We start from the raw sequence: 18,785 nt of genomic DNA, 5'->3' as shown, positions 1-18,785 counted from the left end.
ATGCCTTTGTTTTTTCACCTGTCTTCTCTTCTCTTAATCATTCCACTTCCTGTCTCTGTGTCGTTTTATCTCCCTGACTCCAACCCGCTTTTATCCTTTAATAATCAAGTCAGAGAAGTGCATCTTTACACAGGTATTTAAACATTTTTTCATTGCAGCAATTCACAGAATAATTGAATGCATGCGCAAAATACAAACGAGGCGATGTCACTCTTATAAAACTCAAATGTTTCTGATTACTTTCCTTCATTGCTTCTTTTTGCAGATAACCACAGACGTGGGATGTATTTGCAGATGAACATGGATGGGAGAGTCACAGGAAGTGATGCTCAGACACCTTACAGTGAGTATTAGGAGGATAAGCTCGCAACAGATTGCATATTTGGCACTGACTTCCATCCACAAAAGACAGTGGATAATTTGAGGCCTATGTACAAATCTAATTTTTATTATCACTATTTCTGTATTTTCAGGTTTGCTGCAGCTGAAATCAGTTAAACCAGGCCATGTTATCATTAAAGGACCATCATCATCTCTTTTTCTCTGTATGGATAGCGAAGGCAATCTGAAAGGGCAGGTAAGCTATAACACCGAAAACTGATTCCTCCTTTTTTGCATCACTTTCTATCAAATCTTAACAATATTTTAACACTATTTTCAGAGTCACTATTCAGAAACCAGCTGCACCTTCAGAGAAATGCTGCTGGCTGACGGATACACCCGTTTCATTTCCTCACAATATGGATTTCCCATGTCACTGGCATCAAGACATTCCCCAGATCGACACGCACTTCCCTTTACACGGTTCCTACCACTGAGGAATAACTTGAAAACGGATAGCGTATCTGAGCAGATGCCAAACAATCAGAGACTTTTTAACGTGGACTCTGATGACCTTCTTGGAATGGGTCTAAATTCTATGGGCAGTCCTCAGTTTTCTATGGACAAATAAAAGAATGAACTGCACAGACTTCTCACAGATCGGCACCTTTATATATGTTTTTAGATTCAGCCTGTAAACTTGATTTAGTTTTGAAATGAGTAGCTTTCTGTTATTTGTTCTCAACATGTTTTTGCGGAGGCAATACTAATGTAAGTTATTTATTTATTACTATGTATTGTGGATTTCAAATTGTTATTTATTATTTTTTTTACATTTCAAAAACTGTAACTGTACTTTGAAATCATGTTTGTAACATTCTGCTGATTTTGACATGTGATGTTTCTGAAGGTTCCCTAACACAGATGTGCTGGGGAAGCCCAAGAGGTTTCTGTTTGTACAACTCAAGTGTGTTTATCTTATTGGGGAGAAATTCTGAATTAAAACAAACATGATATAAATATTTGTTGTCAAATTTGTCATGAAAAGATTGAGCAACCTTATTAAATGGTTCAACAAACCAGAATGTACTTAAAAAAAAGCAAGCATGTATTTACCAAGTACACAGACCGGGAAAGTAGAAGTGGGAAAACAAGCGTGTTGAAGTGAAAGCATGAGCACCCTCTGGTGGTACAAAATCCAATGAGAGGTAGACCAAGTGTGTGGGTGTATGTTTTTTTCAATGACTGTAGAAAACATGGACGATGCGACAGCTCCCCCAAAATAAAGCCAAAACGTCTCTATCGTCTTTTTTTTTTCACAGTTATTGTTTTTTTGTGCCTAATGAAATTTTGCCTCGTCTTTGGCCAACAGATTTTCTCAGTTTATATCCCCCTAAAAAAAAGTTTTATGTGAGTTTAACAATTTATATTTTGATTTATTTGATTTTTTTTTTGTAAGGTTTAATTATTCTCATTTTATATCAGTTCTTTTTTTTTTCCATTGTGATCTATAAACAGACATTGTAAATGCACACTTTCTTTGTTCATCACTTCAGGCCTGATTGCAGGTGACCGTAACAGTGATTACATTCCCTATAAAGATTAAAATAAGTGATCACAAGATTTGTATTTCATGCTATTTTCCATTATTATAAAGTAAACATAGAGTTTACTTGAGGAGTTGTTTGAAACTCAAAAAGACATCTACTGTCATCCAAGCATTGCATCGCTGACTAATCTATTCCAGCAGACAGGGATCCATTGTTAAAGACAATGAAAAAAGGTTTATTTTAATCTACACTGTAAAAAAAAGTAATATAAAAGTATTTTACTGTGTATTTTACAGTTTTGTAATGTTTTTCTAGAATATCATTAAAATTACGTAGACTGTGATTTTACATTTCAAATGTAAATTAATGTAAAATGACTGTAAATGTAAAAGAACATAATTTTCTTGTTTTTGCATATTTACATTGATAAAATGCATTCACAAATGTATCATAATTTCACAAATATTTATCCGTTATTTGAAAGATTAAACTGTTAAATTCAAATGTAATGCTATGGAAAAATATATAAAATAATTCTCATAAACTTTTTTTTACATCAAATAATTATTATTATTGGCGTTGTTTAGGGCGAACGTGGCTCAAGAGTTGGCAGTTTGCCTTGTAATCAGAAGGGGGTTTTTTTAGGATTTTTTTTTTTACAGTGTACTTGCCCTTTACTGACTGTTAAGCTAACATCAATAACACAAAGTAAAACACATTATTACAGCAGTTTACACAAGTGAGGTAACATAAGCACACATACCTTCCATGGATCATCACTGTGATGTGTTGGAAAGTCTTATGTGTTCCTGTGAATCTGACAGCAATGTTGTTGAAGGTACTGTTTATAACAGCTTAGTGGCTCTTGGAAAGGTCAGGCATGGACACACAATAGTGAAAACAGAGCCGCAGTAGACTAAGCTAGCAAGGATTGTTATATTTCATTGTCATAAATAACACTGCTGTAATAGACCTTTTCTTAACTGTTAAATACTGACTAAAAAAAACAACACAAGGAAACCACAAAAAAAACCCCAAAAAAACAAAATGGGAAACTTAAGAAAATTATTAAAATATAATCTTTATCAAAAACACTGAATGCATTAATCAAGCAGATAAATACAGAACATTTGCCATGGCAGTCAAATCAATTATTTAACACAGGCATTTTAGGTAATATATAAGCCAGAACTAAAAAAAAAAAAAAAAAATCAAATATGCATACATTATACTTATAGAACAATATTGAGAATGTGAAAGGTGTTGTATGAGAGATCTTACTCTGTCCTCATTGACAGCTCAGCTGGTATTTGGTTGAGTTCTGAAAAGATGTGACATTCATATCGCCTGTGATCTGTCTGCTTTCATTTCAAACTTTCAGGCACAAGTACTAAGACATTATAGTTTCAAGACACAAGACATTCAGGAAGTCATCTCAAACACAAGCTGACAGCATTAATAAATAAAAGCTTGTATTTCATTAATATCACAACCCTGAGAATGTAAAACTTTTGTCTTTTAAACCAGTGTTATGCAAAAGTTGCTTTTCAGTGACATTTGACTGGTTAGTGTTCCAGCAAATAACAAAGGCAATATTAGGTTGTCAGGAGGTATATGAGCATTAAATTGAAATGACACAAACTAGCATTTGTTGGTTCACTAGTTTGTCTTGCCAGGACTTCAGAACCTTTAAATACATTTTTATTTAATTGTGAATCATGAACTTTTCTTGCTTTTATGATTTTGTCAAAGGATACAAAACTTCCTCCCTAAACTTGAGTAACCAGTGGTTCCCTCAGATACATGTTTCCTCCCTTGTACTCTATACTCTGTCCTGTACACAGTCCACCAAGCAAAGTCCCATTTAGAGGGCTGCAAATACCTTCACTGGCATAATAATCTCCCTCTGGATCCTGGCCATCTTCCTCAAAATCCTCTCGTTCAGCCTCCTCATCCTCCCATAGGCCAGTTTCGACATGAGTGTACTCACTTCGGTCCTCGCATTCAGTCTCTCGATGGTAAAAGTAGCTGAAGTTGGACACAATGACAGGAACAGGCAACGAGATGGTAAGAACACCAGCAATGGCGCACATAGAGCCCACCATCTTGCCCCAGACTGTTGCAGGGTACATGTCACCATAGCCTACTGTAGTCATGGTGACAACTGCCCACCAGAAGCCATGTGGTATACTGACAAAGTCTGTTTTGTTGTGGTCTGCTTCAGCAAAGTAGACAGCACTGGAGAAGAGGATGACGCCAATAAACAGGAAGAAGATAAGAAGACCCAGCTCTCGCATGCTTGCCCGCAGTGTCTGACCAAGAATCTGGAGGCCCTTAGAGTGACGAGACAGCTTGAAGATCCTGAAGACCCTCACCAGCCTGATGACCCTGATGATGGCCAAGGACGTGGCTGGAGAGGCATCATTGTCTTTGACCAGTTCTGTTCCCAGAGTGACAAAATAAGGCAGAATAGCACTGAAATCAATGATGTTCATGACATCTTTGAAGAAGTGCATTTTGCTGGGGGAGCAAGCGAATCGCATGATGAGCTCAAAGGAGAACCAGCATATGCACACAGTCTCCACCATAAAGAAGGGATCGTGGAAAAAACTTGATGCAGCAGGCATGTTCTCAGACATGTTCTTTGCTTGGGAGTGATGCTCCTGCGTGAATGACACAGGGTAGACAGGAAAAATGTAAAACATACTTGTGAAGTTAGAAGTAAAAACAAAAGATAATTTAAAAAAAAAAATCAAAAAACACCTAAGTAACAAAAACATTTGCCAGCACCTTAAAATTAACAGGATGTGTCTTGATTGTTTGATCAAACTAAAAGTGCATAAGTTACACACACAAAGTCCCACAGGATTTGTTGTAAATCAAACCTACATCTATTTTCTAACTACCAATAAAATACATTTGTATGTCTCTCAGCTGAAAATGTGTAGAAAACCCATGGAGGCGTGGGGAATACATTCAAACTCTACACAGAGATGTCCCAGCTAACCAGAACTGTCTTGCTCTAAGGAAACAGTGCTAACTACAAACTACTATGCAAAACCATGGCAAAAAATCTGGTAGGTAGCCATCCATAGAACAGTGAACTAATTTTAATATTATATGGATTAAAATTAATTTAAAAGAAACTTTAAGTTTGCTGGCAAGATTTGTTACTTTTGATAGCACCAGGTTACCTGTTGTGACCAGTCTTTTTGCTAAGCTTAGTTAAGCTAAGCTAAGTGGGTCGCTATATATATATATATATATATATATATATATATATATATATATATATATATATATATATATATATATATATATATATATATATGAATGTGGTATGCATTTTATAATCTAAGTCTTCCTAAAACATATTAAGTAAACATATGTTCTTTCAAATGCAAAGCTGTTACTGTATATTGTGCTAGTATTTTACTTTAAAAAATACTGCTGAGTTAGGTAGTGTTTGATACATTAAACTACAGTATGTCGCCCACCATGCTATTGGTTCTCACATTTGGCAGCATTGCAAGTGTTTGGCATCTGCACTTTTCCATTCAGCTATCTCTTCTGGTCCACCTGTCATTCCATCATGTGTGCCACTTATTATTATAACACTGCATATTCAAGCATTGGCTGGTGGCTATTTAAAACATCTTATACTAAACATTCAGTTAACAGTATGAAATCGGATTGCATGGATTAAAATAGATGTGTTTAGTATGCTGTAATGGGTTGTGTGGAATATATATAAAGCTCAGAGTAGACATAAACTTAGTGTATTCCTTATGACTTTCAGTAGCAGGTCAGTGACAGTGTTTATTACTAAAGGTGGACATCTATGTGTTGATTCGCTCCAAGGGCTCTCCTAAGACTATATTTAACCAAGTGAGATCTCTGAAGAGAAACATGAGTGTCTACTTGCACCACTCCTCATCCATCTCCACCTTCATCGCTATTCCCATCGCCCTGGCTGCCGAGGCCGTGTAACATTGCCAGTGCAGTTCAGTGAGTGTACCGCTGACTCGAACAGGAGGAGGTTACAGTAGTTTCCTGGCAGCTGCCTTGTGCAAAGGAAGTCTGCCACAGCACAGCAGTCCTGGAGGAATGTGTTAACATGACCCAAAACAATGCAGCTCATCCTGTGACACCTTTTAGTCTCTGGTTCTAAGCCACCTGGAAGGCCTTGGCTCACCTTTGCCTATATGTATGGTCACTTGTGACCTTTAATTAACACACTTAACTGTCTTCTCGGGTCTGAATATGCTTCCTATTATTTGTATTCCAATACCCACCCATTAATCCCTGTACCCTTTAACACTTCCTGAATCCGAGCGTATCAAATTTAACAGCCGACTAAAATAATCACGCCATAAGCTCTCGCTTGCTCTGGTCTGCTTCCAGACATATTGGCCAATAGTATCCTATGTCAGTATTTTTCCTCTTAGCACACTGTAGTACTCTTCTAGTGTGTGTTTACCTAAACAACAGCTTACCAAAGTATTATGTTTCCTTTGACCCAAACAATCACATATATTTCATTCAAGACTTTACAACAAGATTTTGGGTTTCTCTTTTAGTGCCTTGATACCACCATTTTGTCTTTCAGGTAACCCTGCAAAAACCATCCATCTTTCACACCTTTCCTTCCCAAACATGAACTTGAATTAAATTTCCAACCTCTCTGTCATGTCTGAGGTCAGGAAGTGTCTCCAGGCAGAAGATGAGGATGGACACCACGATTACCATCACACTAATGATGGCGATGATGCGTGCACCCGATGAGGACTCTGGGTGCTCAAACAGCATCCACAGTTTTCTCTGGAGTCTGTTGGATGGCAAAGGCCTCTCCTCTTCTTTTGGAAAACCTTCGTCCTCCTTGAAGCGGTTCATGATGTCCTCTCCGAGCTCATAGAATATCAGCTCATCCATGAAAATATCCAGGGGTATGTTTGCAGGCCTCCGAAGCCTACCCCCTGACTGGTAAAAATACAGAATGGCATCAAAGCAGGCTCGATTGCGGTCCAGGAAGAGCTCATTTCGAAGTGGGTCAAAGTAGCGTGACCTTCGTCTGGGGTCGCCGAGCATGGAGTCAGGGAATTGGGCTAAGGTGCGAAGCTGAGTTTCATAACGCATCCCTGATACATTGATGGCCAGTCTTTCACTCAGTGCCCATCCATTCCTCCATAGAGATCCTGAGCGACGCTTTTCTTTCTTCTTCTCTTTCTCGTTTCCCCTGATCTCCTTCTCTCCTTTCTCCTCACTGTCGAGCTGGTCCTTGAGATGCTCGTCCTTCTCCCCATCGCTCTCTTTCCCTCTGCCTTCTCCTTCACTGGACTGTGGATCCCTGCTTTCCATCCCTGTTATTATCCTAACCGAGGGAATGCTGCAAACCACCCTCTTGAGATTTTGAACACCTGGACTTAAAAGAAAACCTGTTTAAAACCAGAGTGATTATTACATCAGCGAAATAGGTTTTCAGTTGATAAGCATTAGCAGCAAAGGACTAAAGAGGGGAAATTGACATTTCATGACAGATTTCATTACATTAAAAGTTAATTCATGGTTTTGTTTTTAGATGAACTGAAGGCAAGACAACAAACAATGTTAGTACCCAGTTAATGAATATAATTTACTCACTAAGAAAAACAGCTGGTGGCAGAGGCTAATGACGGGGTGAAAAATCACATTGTTTGTTTCCTTCGGCTCATCAGGTTGTCTCTCTTCCTCTCTATCATCGTGTCTGCCTGTCACAAGCACAAAGCCCTTGTTTGGCTATCTAACTTATCACACAGAGGTTTAACTCTGATCAACTTTACACAAACTGTACTTCCAGTTATTTGCTCCGGGAACATCCAGGATCTCACCCTGTCCCTCACTGCCTCACGTTGTCTGCCTTCAAATTTTGGGGGGAATGCTGTCCTGTTGAAATTTGATCTGTGCTGGACCCCTCCACCCCCTTCGTGTCCCTTCCCTCCATTTTAGCTAGGGGGCATGTCAACCTTCAACCTCCCTATCAAATGTCACCTCTGCATGGTATTGCCCTCTCTAACAAGCATGGGCGTGTGAATGACAGAAAACCCTCACTGTTTTTCATTAAGTCGAAATGACTGGATTTGAATGTGCGTAGATTAAAAACCAGAACTGTGGAGTTTGAGCGTCATAGAACGAACATATAGAAAACATATTTTTAAAGCTTTCTAATTAATTCCATTTTCTAGCGTCTTCAGTAGGCTCCTCCAATTACACTCAAACCAATGCTGCAGCCTGAGATTGGGGTAAACTGAAATATGCTGCAACAAAATTCCATGTTAAATTACAATAAACTACTTGGATCTGTTTGGCAGCATGAAATTGTTATTTTACAGTATAACTACCGTAATCAACAACAAATGTGTTGTAGTTACTAAGTTGCTCTAAATATGTTTTCCTTTTTACATCACAGTCATTTATTTTTACACCAAATTTAATAAATTTTGTAGTATACAAAAATGTAAAAGCACAATCACTTGAATTTCTTACAAAGCTCATATTAAAAATTAACTTTTGACATATCTTCATTTATGTAAATATTATTAGGGTTGATTTTCACAAAGTCCACCACTAAACTATTCCACAAGTTGGCAAACACAAATGAAATCATCATCCATTATTATTTTATTTAATACATCTCGTGCTTTTGTTATTTTTATGTACAAAAATGTCTTCAGTGACACAAACCTAATGTTTGTGTCACTGAACCTATTAGGTGAACTGGCTCACATTTTTCTATTTGTGGAGCGGCACAATAATAAATTATTTACCAGTGTAGGTTTTATTTTGCTATATCACATATTCACCCTCATTTCACAGATAATGATACTTTGAGTTCAAAGGAAATTGGACCCTTGTCTGCCTCCATCACCTCTAAATCAGGATCAGCCCCCACCAGACTCTCAATCTGTTGCTGACGATAGCTGTGCCACACAACAGGCTTCATGGGGGGGAAAAGAGCTACCGCCTACACCTTGGATCTGCTAGTTCATGCAGTTGGGTGGAAAATCATTCAAGTGTCTGTGACAACTTACAGGGGTACAAACGGACAATACGAGAAGAATATTATTAAATTTGTGGATTTTTATTTTTTTGGACCGTCATGACTGTAGAGAGATAATCTACTAGAAACAATCAGATTCAAGCCATTGTTACATTTAATGACAGGGCTGTCTTCTGAGAAGTCATTTGTTACCCATAAACAAAAAAGAAATAATATAAAACTATATTAAAATAGATAAATTTGCCCTAGAAGAAGAATACCAAGCTGTTATTGTTTTTAGTAATGTGTCACATATTGTAAAGGACCACAGATTATTTCTAACTGCACACACAATACTTGTGATGTTAACCTATCTCTACCAAAGTGGATTACTACTATGTTTTACCACCAGAGGGAGGTGATGTTTAGGCACAAAGGAGAAAAACTGAAAAAGGCCTCTGCAGACATTTCTAATAGCTGTTGGCAAAAAAAACAAACTGCCATCCGGGCTGATATAATACACTGTCATTTGATCACAGTCTGCTTACTAAGAACCTGATGACCATTTGTTTTACAAACCAATACACTCAGGCATATACAGATACAAATATTTCAACGCTTTGTGAATATAAAGTATCAATAAAATGCAAGAGGGAATTCAGCTAGATTTTTTGTTTTGGGTTAAAATTTTGGAAATCAATCATTTTGTGGTATTCTTGGTGTTGCAATATTCATCATAACCTGATTGCTCCTGGTTCTATATAGTGCCGTATAACTCTGCTGTTCGTGCAGCTATGCAGCACAGTCATTAAATCTTGTGACTCCCATGGGATGGCTACACATAACCACTACAATTTCACAACACAGTTTGAAACCGACAGTTGGTAACCATGAGTAGAAAGAACAGCCAATTCATTAGACCACATTTTTATTTCTTAGCATGTGGCCCTGCACCAGCTTCACTCCCTTAATTTTCCAAGCAGCAGTAGTGCAAATGTTATGCAGTAATCTTGTTCCACTACGCAAGTTTTCTTTTAAGAGGTTTGGTTTCTAAAGATACTTTCTCCCGGTAACAAATTTTACTCAAAATGAGGCTGCTTTGAGTTAAAAGTGATAGAAACGAGTACTAAACCTAGACAGCATATAAGACAGACGTAGCTTTTGGGTTGGAAAAATTAAGGCACTGCAGGAGTGTCTTAAATCTGCTTTCTGTCTACAGGCTACTAGATAGGTGACTGTGACTGCAAAAAAGACTTACAGTCCCATAGTAGTTTATTTTTTAAAATATTGTTTTAATTTTGGTCATATGTTGGTTTTTTTAATGAAGAGTTGTCTGTGATATGAATCCACACACTGAATATTTCTTATCAAACATAACTCATTAGCCAATGCGTGCGCAGTTTCACAGTCAGACATATTCCTCACTAGTAGTTTTTTTCTCTTTAGCAAGCCAGATGACAACGGAAGAAACACTCACCTCAAGGCTTCAAAAAACACGACCTCAGAAACCAGTGGGTACCATCATGGTAACTACATCCATCTTTTATGCTGTCCCTGATGTTGACACAGACAATGGCTACCTATTTGCTACTTGACATCAGCTAAATTGAGTTGCTGCTTTCCGAAGCATTTAGCGAAATAAAACAGTGTGTCTTATTGTTAACTATAGTAAAAGCCCCTCCAAAGAACTTAGTTAGTAGTAAGTGAAAACTTAGTATCTGTCAGTTAGTTTGCCTGAATTAATGGGTGTTTGCCTCTGTTTAATGCACACATACCAGTATATGGATGTAGGTTGCTAACAAAGCCAGCTAGCATTAGCTGATAACTTAACAGACTGGCTCTTCGTTCAAATATGGTCACTTCGAGGTAAAAAACAACAACAACAACAGGCACGTGACTAAAATGCTTCAAAATGGTGCTTCACAACCAGGTTTCTAAATATCTGGGTTTTTTTCTTCCAAACAGTCCATAGTTCAGGTATAAAATATTACAGGTAGTAAGTAATACACTTTATTGCCAAAGATTTCACATTCATCAGTATAACTTGAGTGATAATTCCATAGCATTTAATATGATGTTGGCCCACCCTTTGAAGCTATAACAGCTTCAACTTTTCTAGGAAGGCTTTCCACAAGGTTTAGGAGTGTGTTTATGGGAGTTTTTGGTGATTCTTTCAAAAGTGCATTTTTTAGGTCAGATGCGAAGGCCTTGTTCACAGTCTCCACTCTGATTTATCCCAAAGGTGTTCTATTAGGTTGATCTGGACTCTGTGCAAGCCAGTCAAGTTCTTCGACACCATACTCACTCGTCCATGTCTTTATAGACATTCCTGTTCCTCTCATTTTGGAACAGGAAGGGATATGTTGGTATCCAGTGTCAGGAATATTATAAGTTACAGTTATCTGATATCAAGCTGGGAAGATAGCACTTAGAGTACATCCTCAATCTTAAATATCATGACACAGTTACTGCTGACCTCAAATTTATCGATTGCCATTATGTGACTGTTTCTCAAAGTAACAGTTACTGACTTAAACAGAAACTTCTTGTAAATGCTGGCACTGATATACACCATGTCCTTCCAGTCATGAATTCAATGTCAGTCTCCAGTTTCTTGGACAGCTTTGCATTTCACTGTGTTCTCACTTCATATCAAATTATATCAATCACTTTATTGTGGTATCCTGTTCCCGACAGGCTGATAAACAGTGTTAACTGTGACAGTCGGTGCAAAATGTCACTCTATCAGTCATATTCAGCCGGTGTTCACAAACACCCACATTTGATCAGAAATCTTAAACAGACACACGAGTGGTGTTACTTTTTCATTTATTTTAAGTTAATTTCAATGATTTTAAGCAATTTTAATGTCTCTGAAAAAGCATCTCATGACTTTTAGTTTGTTATTCATTCAAGCTGCTATGAAGATTGAGATTCACATTAGATCGCATTGACATTCATACATTATAAGTCTCAATAGTAGAAATATGTTCAATTATGACACTTTATTGATATGTTTCTATTTTTTCTTCAAAATATAAAAAGATAGATCATGAACATTCCATTGAAATATACTTTATACAGTTCTTGATGAGTTGTTCTTTGTTTTACAACATTTCAAAAATAAAATCCGGCATAAGTCACAACCAGATAATCCAGTGACCACCTCTTCGCCCCATTCACTCTCCTACTTAGACTGCAGTACAATGGACTAGTACTTAAGTCTGTTTTAGACAGTTTGATAGCTTCTAAAATGAATATGTCTTCATCTTTGGATGCATAATGATACTATGTACTGTTAGTTCAACGTATATTGGGTATGACTTTGTATTAATCATTATATTTCTAATTAAAATAAGATATATGATATATGTTAGAAAAATGTAGTTAGTATGATAACATTGATAACAACTCTGTCATTATTAATTTGTAAAATAAAATATTTTTCAATTAGTGTGATTGCTAAGTTACTCTATGGAAAACCATAAAGCCACTACACATTGCAATCATCTAAACTGATGACAGAATATCTGTGTCTCAGGGAGCATACAGTAAGTGTCTATCAGTGGCATTCGTGGTGCAAATTGCATACCGTGTCCTCAACTTAAAAAAGAAAAACAGAAAAACATATTAAACATAAACGAGCATATAAAGAAAATGGTTACCACTGAGTATGTGTCATCCAAGGACCACATGACACTTTCCCAACACCTGCAGATGACATGTCCACATACATAATAGTCATTGTCACAACAGTTGCACCTCCTTACCATGTAAAGCAAATTTGTTCTTTTGGTTACGGTGAGTGTTTCTACATGAAATTTATAACATTTTTAACAGATTGTAAAAATAAAACAGACTTAGCACTCTCAACATTGTAACTCATTCTCTTCAAACGTGTCTAAATCAAATGGCAGTATTATGCATTGGAAAAGGAAAGACATCTTTTTCAGCCTGGCATTGGCAGAGCAGCCACAACGTAGAGAATGAAGGAAATAAAGACTGTAACCATGAAAAATAAAAAGAGGAAAAGACACTACTTGGCCATAAAAACAAAAACAGCTGGGTGAAGCACAAGGTTTTTGCAAGTGTGCGCACCATTGCAAGAAGTTTACCTCTGAAATATTCATAAACATCTTTGTGACCATCAAAGCCATGGTAGCTTAATGCCTTCCAAAATGGGAACTGAAATTGTGAGTTTTAAAAAGATACGCGACCAAAAAAGAAATTCCATGGACCATTTAATGCAAATAGACAAAAGTTCTAGACCCTGTAAAACCAGTGTAGACTCGACAGAATTTTTGAAGGACTTCTACAGTCTACATCACACCACTGAGTCTCATATTCTGGTGAGCCTCCAACTGCAATGTACTAGGAATGGACAAAGAACCGTGCAGCTGCCTGAGCTAAGCCCTGGACCAGCAGGGCCTGAAACTCACTTGGAATACCAAGACAAGGATGAGGGGCTTAGAGAGCACTCAACAGTGACATTATTTTTTACTTATTACATCATTATCAATCTCCCCTTGGTGGACACTGGTATTTCTCACCCTTTCGTTCCCACTTTCTGACATCATTTTGGAAGCTCTGGGTCTTTTTGATTGGTACTCACATGACTGTGCTGTTTGTTGTAATAAGGTGCCAACTAGCCAGCTGGATGACGATAATCATGGTAAGTGACGAATGCAAAGACCTGACCATCTAAAAAAACGAAGACGAGCTACCTCTACACACTCATGCTGACACTGCGAGTGTGAGTAGTTTTCAGTTGCCTCTTGGAGGAAGACGTTTCTGCTCTACAACACGGCACAGTGTTTATAGTTATCAGGACTGGATTCATGACAAACAATGATAGGAGGCTAAGGGAATATGTCAAGACTCTGTTCCCCCCCTTGAGAGATTATCAAGTCATAATGCATGCGTTTGTACACATCACTGTGAGGTGTTCACATTATCGTCGTCTATATACTAGGATTTTTTTTTTTATCTTAGAAAGAAAATAGCAAAACACCTACATCCAAGCACATCATTGACACACCTGAGTCCTTAAAACCACACAAATTTTGGAATGGCAGTTGGTTCCATGCAAACCTGATATCTCCGACTATTTGCCAATATAGTATCTTTCGTACTGTTATTGGTCTTTATTGGATAACCTACACATCTACTCCCATGTTTCTATGAATGGAACAGAATTGCCTATCCTAGCAAAATCCTGCCATGGGACATCCAAGGCCTTTATAAATCTCTAACACTGAGATTTTAAAGATACTCCAAGGACTCAAGGTTCTCCATTTGACCTGCTACAATCTTGTGACAACTACTGTATTATTGCCAAAGAAAAAAAGCAAACTATGAGTAGTATTCAAGCTGTCAAAGTTGTGGTATGGAGTGCTGCTGTTTTAGAACTGCTGCTGCTCTTGCTGCTGCTGCTACGTAAGTTGTGCAAATGAATCAAGGAGGAAAACATGGACCTAACAAAAAAACAAAGAACATCCCAGGAAAGAAAGCCTTTGCGCAGGTGCTATAGGCAAAGTCTTGAACGACCACTGTTGACTTAGAAGAGTTAAAAAATATACTGCTCAGTGCATTAGAAAATAAAACAGTGACAGAAAAGGTCAAAAACACTGGAATGACGAATGTAGGGCAGTAGTAGCAGAGAGATTTCATCAAACAAAACATAGTTCAGGGTGTACTTTGCAAACATACATGTTTCAATATTCACATTTTTTTAACTTTTCAAAACAAAATATAGCTCTTCTCTTTCATTATAATCTTTTTTAAAACATTAATTGCATATAACATTTTTTTTTAATTAATTTTATATATATTTTTTTGTATCTCTAGCACCCTTGTCTTCAACTAAGGGCTTGCAGAAAAGACAGTCATGCAAAGTAGTCATGCTGGTAAACAAAGTTACAAAAATGCATTATCTTTTTTTCTCCATTTGTTTATCTCATCGTCCATCCTCCATCATCCCCATATCTTTGTAGGTGCAGTCTGTCATTGCTCATTGTCTTTCAGAAAACATTTTCTCAGTGCTTGTGGGGTAAACAGCTTTGCACACCCCTCATAGCAGATTATTTTCTCTCCGTATTTTTATAGGACTTTGACTCCATTTCTTGATGCCAAATACTCAAATCACATTTGCATCTGACTCTATTTTTTCTGTCATTCTGGACTTTTTTTCTGCTCAGAAATCTCCTCCAAAGTAATGGAGAGTTGTGGATTTGTTTATCAAAATATAGATTTGTTCTCTTTGTACACTTCCGCGTTTGCTCTACTCTTGGTCCACGTCTTCTGGTTTAACTCTTCGCGTAAGGGTCCCCGAAATGGGCCATCTTTATCTTGACACTTGCCCGTGAAATCGTTCACATCAAGGGCAAGCGAGAGATGGGGCAGTATGAGTCCAGGGAGTGCTGTGCCTTGACTCGCAGTGACAGCCTTTGTGTTGAGGGAGAAGATTTATCTGATTGGTCCCTTTCAAAATAACATTGAAATTACAACCACTGGAGAGTGAATTAAAAACAGTTCTTGTAGTGGTATGGTCTTATTTGTCATTCAGGAAGGCTGCTATCCCTTGATCGATGAGGACTTCACCTCTCTTTACTCCCCATGGCTGAATGCTGAGTCAGTCAGACATGGGAAAATATCCTATATGTGCAAATCAGGATAGGGATAGTGGCAGTTTAATAAGTAAGTTCTATTGGGCAGTGAATTGTAGGGCAAGTATAAAACTCAACCTTAATGGAATATTTCCTCAATCTACAACACATTAAAGAAGGTCATTCAGCAAGTGCATGCTACAGGACCTTTGGGCAAGCCCATGTCAGTACATGAGAGATAAAGACAAGTCTTTTCTCACTATTTTGTTGCAGTGACTGTTTCAGGTGAGTATAAATGTACAGTAAATGCCATATGTGACATGTTTGAGCAGATGCTACATGTGCTTTGTTTACATGTGCTTCACACTTGGTATAGTTTGTAGTTTTTTTGATATCAGTGCTGTGAGGAGGGCAGTGTTTCAGTCAGATAAAAGTTAATGGAAGACATAGATTCAGTGGCAAACATACTATACACGTGCTAAGCTTGAACAAGGGACCATATGGGTGTAATATATATATATATGTATACATATATACATATCAATATATATATATACACACAGGGTCCCCCAAATGGGCCATATATATGTATATATATTTATGAATATATATATAAAATATATGTGTGTGAATGCCAGGTGTTTTAATGAGTAAGACCAATCCTTTGTCTCTCGTGTACTCGTTTTTTGTTTTTGTTTTTTTAACTGGAAAAGGAACCCAAGAGGAAAATGACATCTAAAAGATCCCTTGAATGCATAAATTCCTCTCTCTGTGAACGGTTGATGAGTTAAGTCAAGTTATTTCCCAGCCAACAAATGCTACAATATGTTAGCAGAGATGCTACATTGTTCATTCAGTCCCGTTGAAGACGTGTTTTTTTTTGTTTGTTTGTTTTGTTTTTTCAGAAACTCAAAGTTGCTCAGTTGTTCAGTACTGTAGATAGCACTGAGTTGGTCTTCATACAAGATGGCGAGTATTAGTGTCAGAGAGATGTCATCTGGAATGTGAACTAAGGGGTCCTTTTTTCTCCCAAAAGTGTGTAAGTGCAATGCTCAGTCAGTTTGCCAAAGGAAAGGAAAAGAAAAGGTCAGTCAGACAGCTGTAAAAAGTGTGGTTGGAGTTCCGAGAGGCTGCTTTGGTAACAATGTGAGGAGCAGACCATATGATTTTTTAATTCATGATTAACCTCTGGTCTCTCTTGTCACCCCAAAGATCTCCTTTAAACTGTCCATCCGTGTCACACCTGTCGTTATGTGGCTCCCGCCGCAAATTTGTGTTTACCAGTTATGGACTCTTCATTAGAGAGAGGGCGAATGCTAGAAACTTAACACTGTAAAGAAAAGAACAGAAAGCCATTAATATCAGGTCCACAGAGTTTGTGAAATAGCATGCACAGTAAAACGTTATAAACAAACTGATTAATTTATAAAAGTGCTTAACTGATATAAACCAGTCTTAGTTGTAAAGTCATATTCTGAATGTCAATAATAGGGACTTTTGTAATCCAGGTTATTAATTCTGTTAATATTATGTAGAATAGGAAAATAATCAAGGATTGCTATTACCTGTAAACTGCAGGTTAACAGTGTCAGAATGAGGTTCACACATTTAAACTGTAATGACATCTACAACAAGCTACAAAAAAACCAGTCTGTCTCATAGATATGTACAGACAGTAACTTTGCATATAACTTAAGTTCTGCAACTCTGCACATAAAACATGAGTGTAGAGGTTGCTATTTTTAGTACATTCCTGTAAAGTCCCATTTTGACAAATTGCATTCTGCATTTGTGATGTTAGCTGGATCCCCTCCGTTGTGTCAAAGGAACAATGTCGCAAGGAGCCAAATATGGCAAACAGGATGGGTGGTGAGTGAAGACTGTGTCATTGCGGCACGCACCACAGTTCTCTAGCAGTCACTGAATATATTACTCTGGGGTCTATGGTGAAATCACAGATGCAGAGTGCAAGTACAAAGTGGACGTATAGGAAGCAAACGAAAATGACAGCGCTGCTGGGTGTGGTCCAGAGCTGCACAAGGAGATAAGTGAGATTTAAGTTGGGATAGATTTTGCTTATTATGGGCAGAGTTGCTGTACTTTTTTGTAATCACACATTTATAATTTATACTCAGGTATCGGTGACGATAAAAATGACAGCTGACATTATTAAAAAAACAAACAATAGACTGAATGAAACTTGCTACCAGCCAACTGACCAACTTTGCACTTCAACTTTCAGTGAACACAGCAGTCATTGTTACATGAGTGAGTTATGCACAGAACATTTCAAAGCACAGAACATTTCAAAGTGAGCAGGATTAGGGAAACTCTAATCAGTTCTTCACTAGTCTGTGTAAGTGCGTGTGTGCAAACATTTTCATTTGAATGATTTGTATACTTCACGGAAAAGGACATTTTTGACATTTTGACACATGGACACATAGAAACATACTGAATGCCATTCATGGAGGTTTTCACATCCACAAAAGTATTATTGGACTTCAGATTGTGAGATTGTGGCATTACTCCCAGACACAGTTTCAGGGGTTTAACACCTACCCTTAAGCTACACTTGAAAACACAGCTACTAATTCCAGAAAATGCTTGTCAACAACACCACACTATGAAGTTCATTCATTTAACAAATCTAGCAAATTTTGTGATGCCATTAAACATCTTTCAAGAAATAAAACACTTCTGTTGTGGTCACACCAGCAAACATTAATGTACAATACAATTATCCATTGTTGATGCTGTATAAGCTCTTCCTGTGGGTCCTTCATCTCTTCATTTGACTTCCTTCTTCTATCAGTATCCAGTAGAAAGGTGCCAGACAAAAAAACCCAAACAAACCAAAAAATAAAAACACAGCACAGTAACTAGGAAAAGTCACTTTTGCAGTAAATGTAGCTCACAAGCTTACAATTACTGCTCAGTACATCTTAATTTAACCAAGACATTAAGTGAAGTCACTGAATTCTGTTAATATCAATAAAGTATTTTTTTTACATGTGTTAAATGCAGACATATAACCATTACTGTATATGACTCTCTCCTATTGTCAAGTGAGAGTTCCTATGTATGAATATAAATATATAAATTAGCCACTATTGGACAGTAAAACAATATTATTTGTCTGGTCATAAATTACACTTTAATATCTTTTTCCTCAATTTAGTATAGTTATGTTTGCAGACATCTTCCACAGCCTTAGACTCATACTTTGTGTATTGCCCAAAAATACACAAAAACACAAAATACACAGTGCACAAAGTTGAAGGAGGATGAGAT

The 18,785-nt window shown here is 37.4% G+C and overlaps 3 protein-coding genes across 7 annotated transcripts in view; 1 reads left to right on the top strand and 2 right to left on the bottom strand.

The window, feature by feature from the left end:
• fgf21 (fibroblast growth factor 21) lies at positions 1-952 on the top strand (the record flags this gene model as incomplete). Its single annotated transcript, XM_082544581.1, has 4 exons — positions 1-133; positions 266-343; positions 474-577; positions 662-952. The coding sequence occupies 4 exons, from the start codon at positions 1-3 to the stop codon at positions 950-952; spliced, it is 606 nt and encodes a 201-aa protein (XP_082400707.1).
• A 2,017-nt stretch (positions 953-2,969) lies between these two features.
• On the bottom strand, positions 2,970-10,796 carry LOC309712827 (potassium voltage-gated channel subfamily A member 7-like). Of its 3 annotated transcripts, XM_082543958.1 has the most exons (4): positions 10,364-10,796; positions 7,512-7,618; positions 6,552-7,306; positions 2,970-4,534 (listed from the first exon to the last, which is right to left on the bottom strand). In XM_082543958.1, the coding sequence occupies exons 3-4, from the start codon at positions 7,227-7,229 to the stop codon at positions 3,641-3,643; spliced, it is 1,572 nt and encodes a 523-aa protein (XP_082400084.1). In that variant the 5' UTR covers positions 7,230-7,306; positions 7,512-7,618; positions 10,364-10,796; the 3' UTR covers positions 2,970-3,640. The 3 variants fall into 3 exon arrangements, with proteins under 3 accessions (XP_082400084.1, XP_082400086.1, XP_082400085.1); XM_082543960.1 differs by lacking the exon at positions 7,512-7,618 and having other exon boundaries at positions 10,364-10,385; XM_082543959.1 differs by lacking the exon at positions 10,364-10,796 and having other exon boundaries at positions 6,552-7,293; positions 7,512-7,827.
• A 902-nt stretch (positions 10,797-11,698) lies between these two features.
• The window catches only part of LOC309712826 (voltage-gated potassium channel KCNC1-like), a gene marked incomplete at its 5' end in the record, with an annotated part of 54,355 nt that continues 47,268 nt past the window's right edge, over positions 11,699-18,785 (bottom strand). For all 3 annotated transcript variants that reach the window (XM_082543953.1, XM_082543954.1, XM_082543955.1), the window contains one exon: positions 11,699-16,821. Coding sequence is in view for 1 of the 3 variants with exons in the window: in XM_082543955.1 (XP_082400081.1) it covers positions 16,808-16,821 (14 nt within the window). The remainder of the gene's footprint in view (positions 16,822-18,785) is intronic.

This window comes from Aulonocara stuartgranti (assembly GCF_965226115.1).
Source record: "Aulonocara stuartgranti genome assembly, chromosome: 8".
In the NCBI taxonomy this organism is placed as follows: domain Eukaryota; kingdom Metazoa; phylum Chordata; class Actinopteri; order Cichliformes; family Cichlidae; genus Aulonocara; species Aulonocara stuartgranti.
The sequence above is the reverse complement of the archived record's forward strand: the minus strand, read 5'-3'. Positions and strand labels throughout refer to the sequence as shown.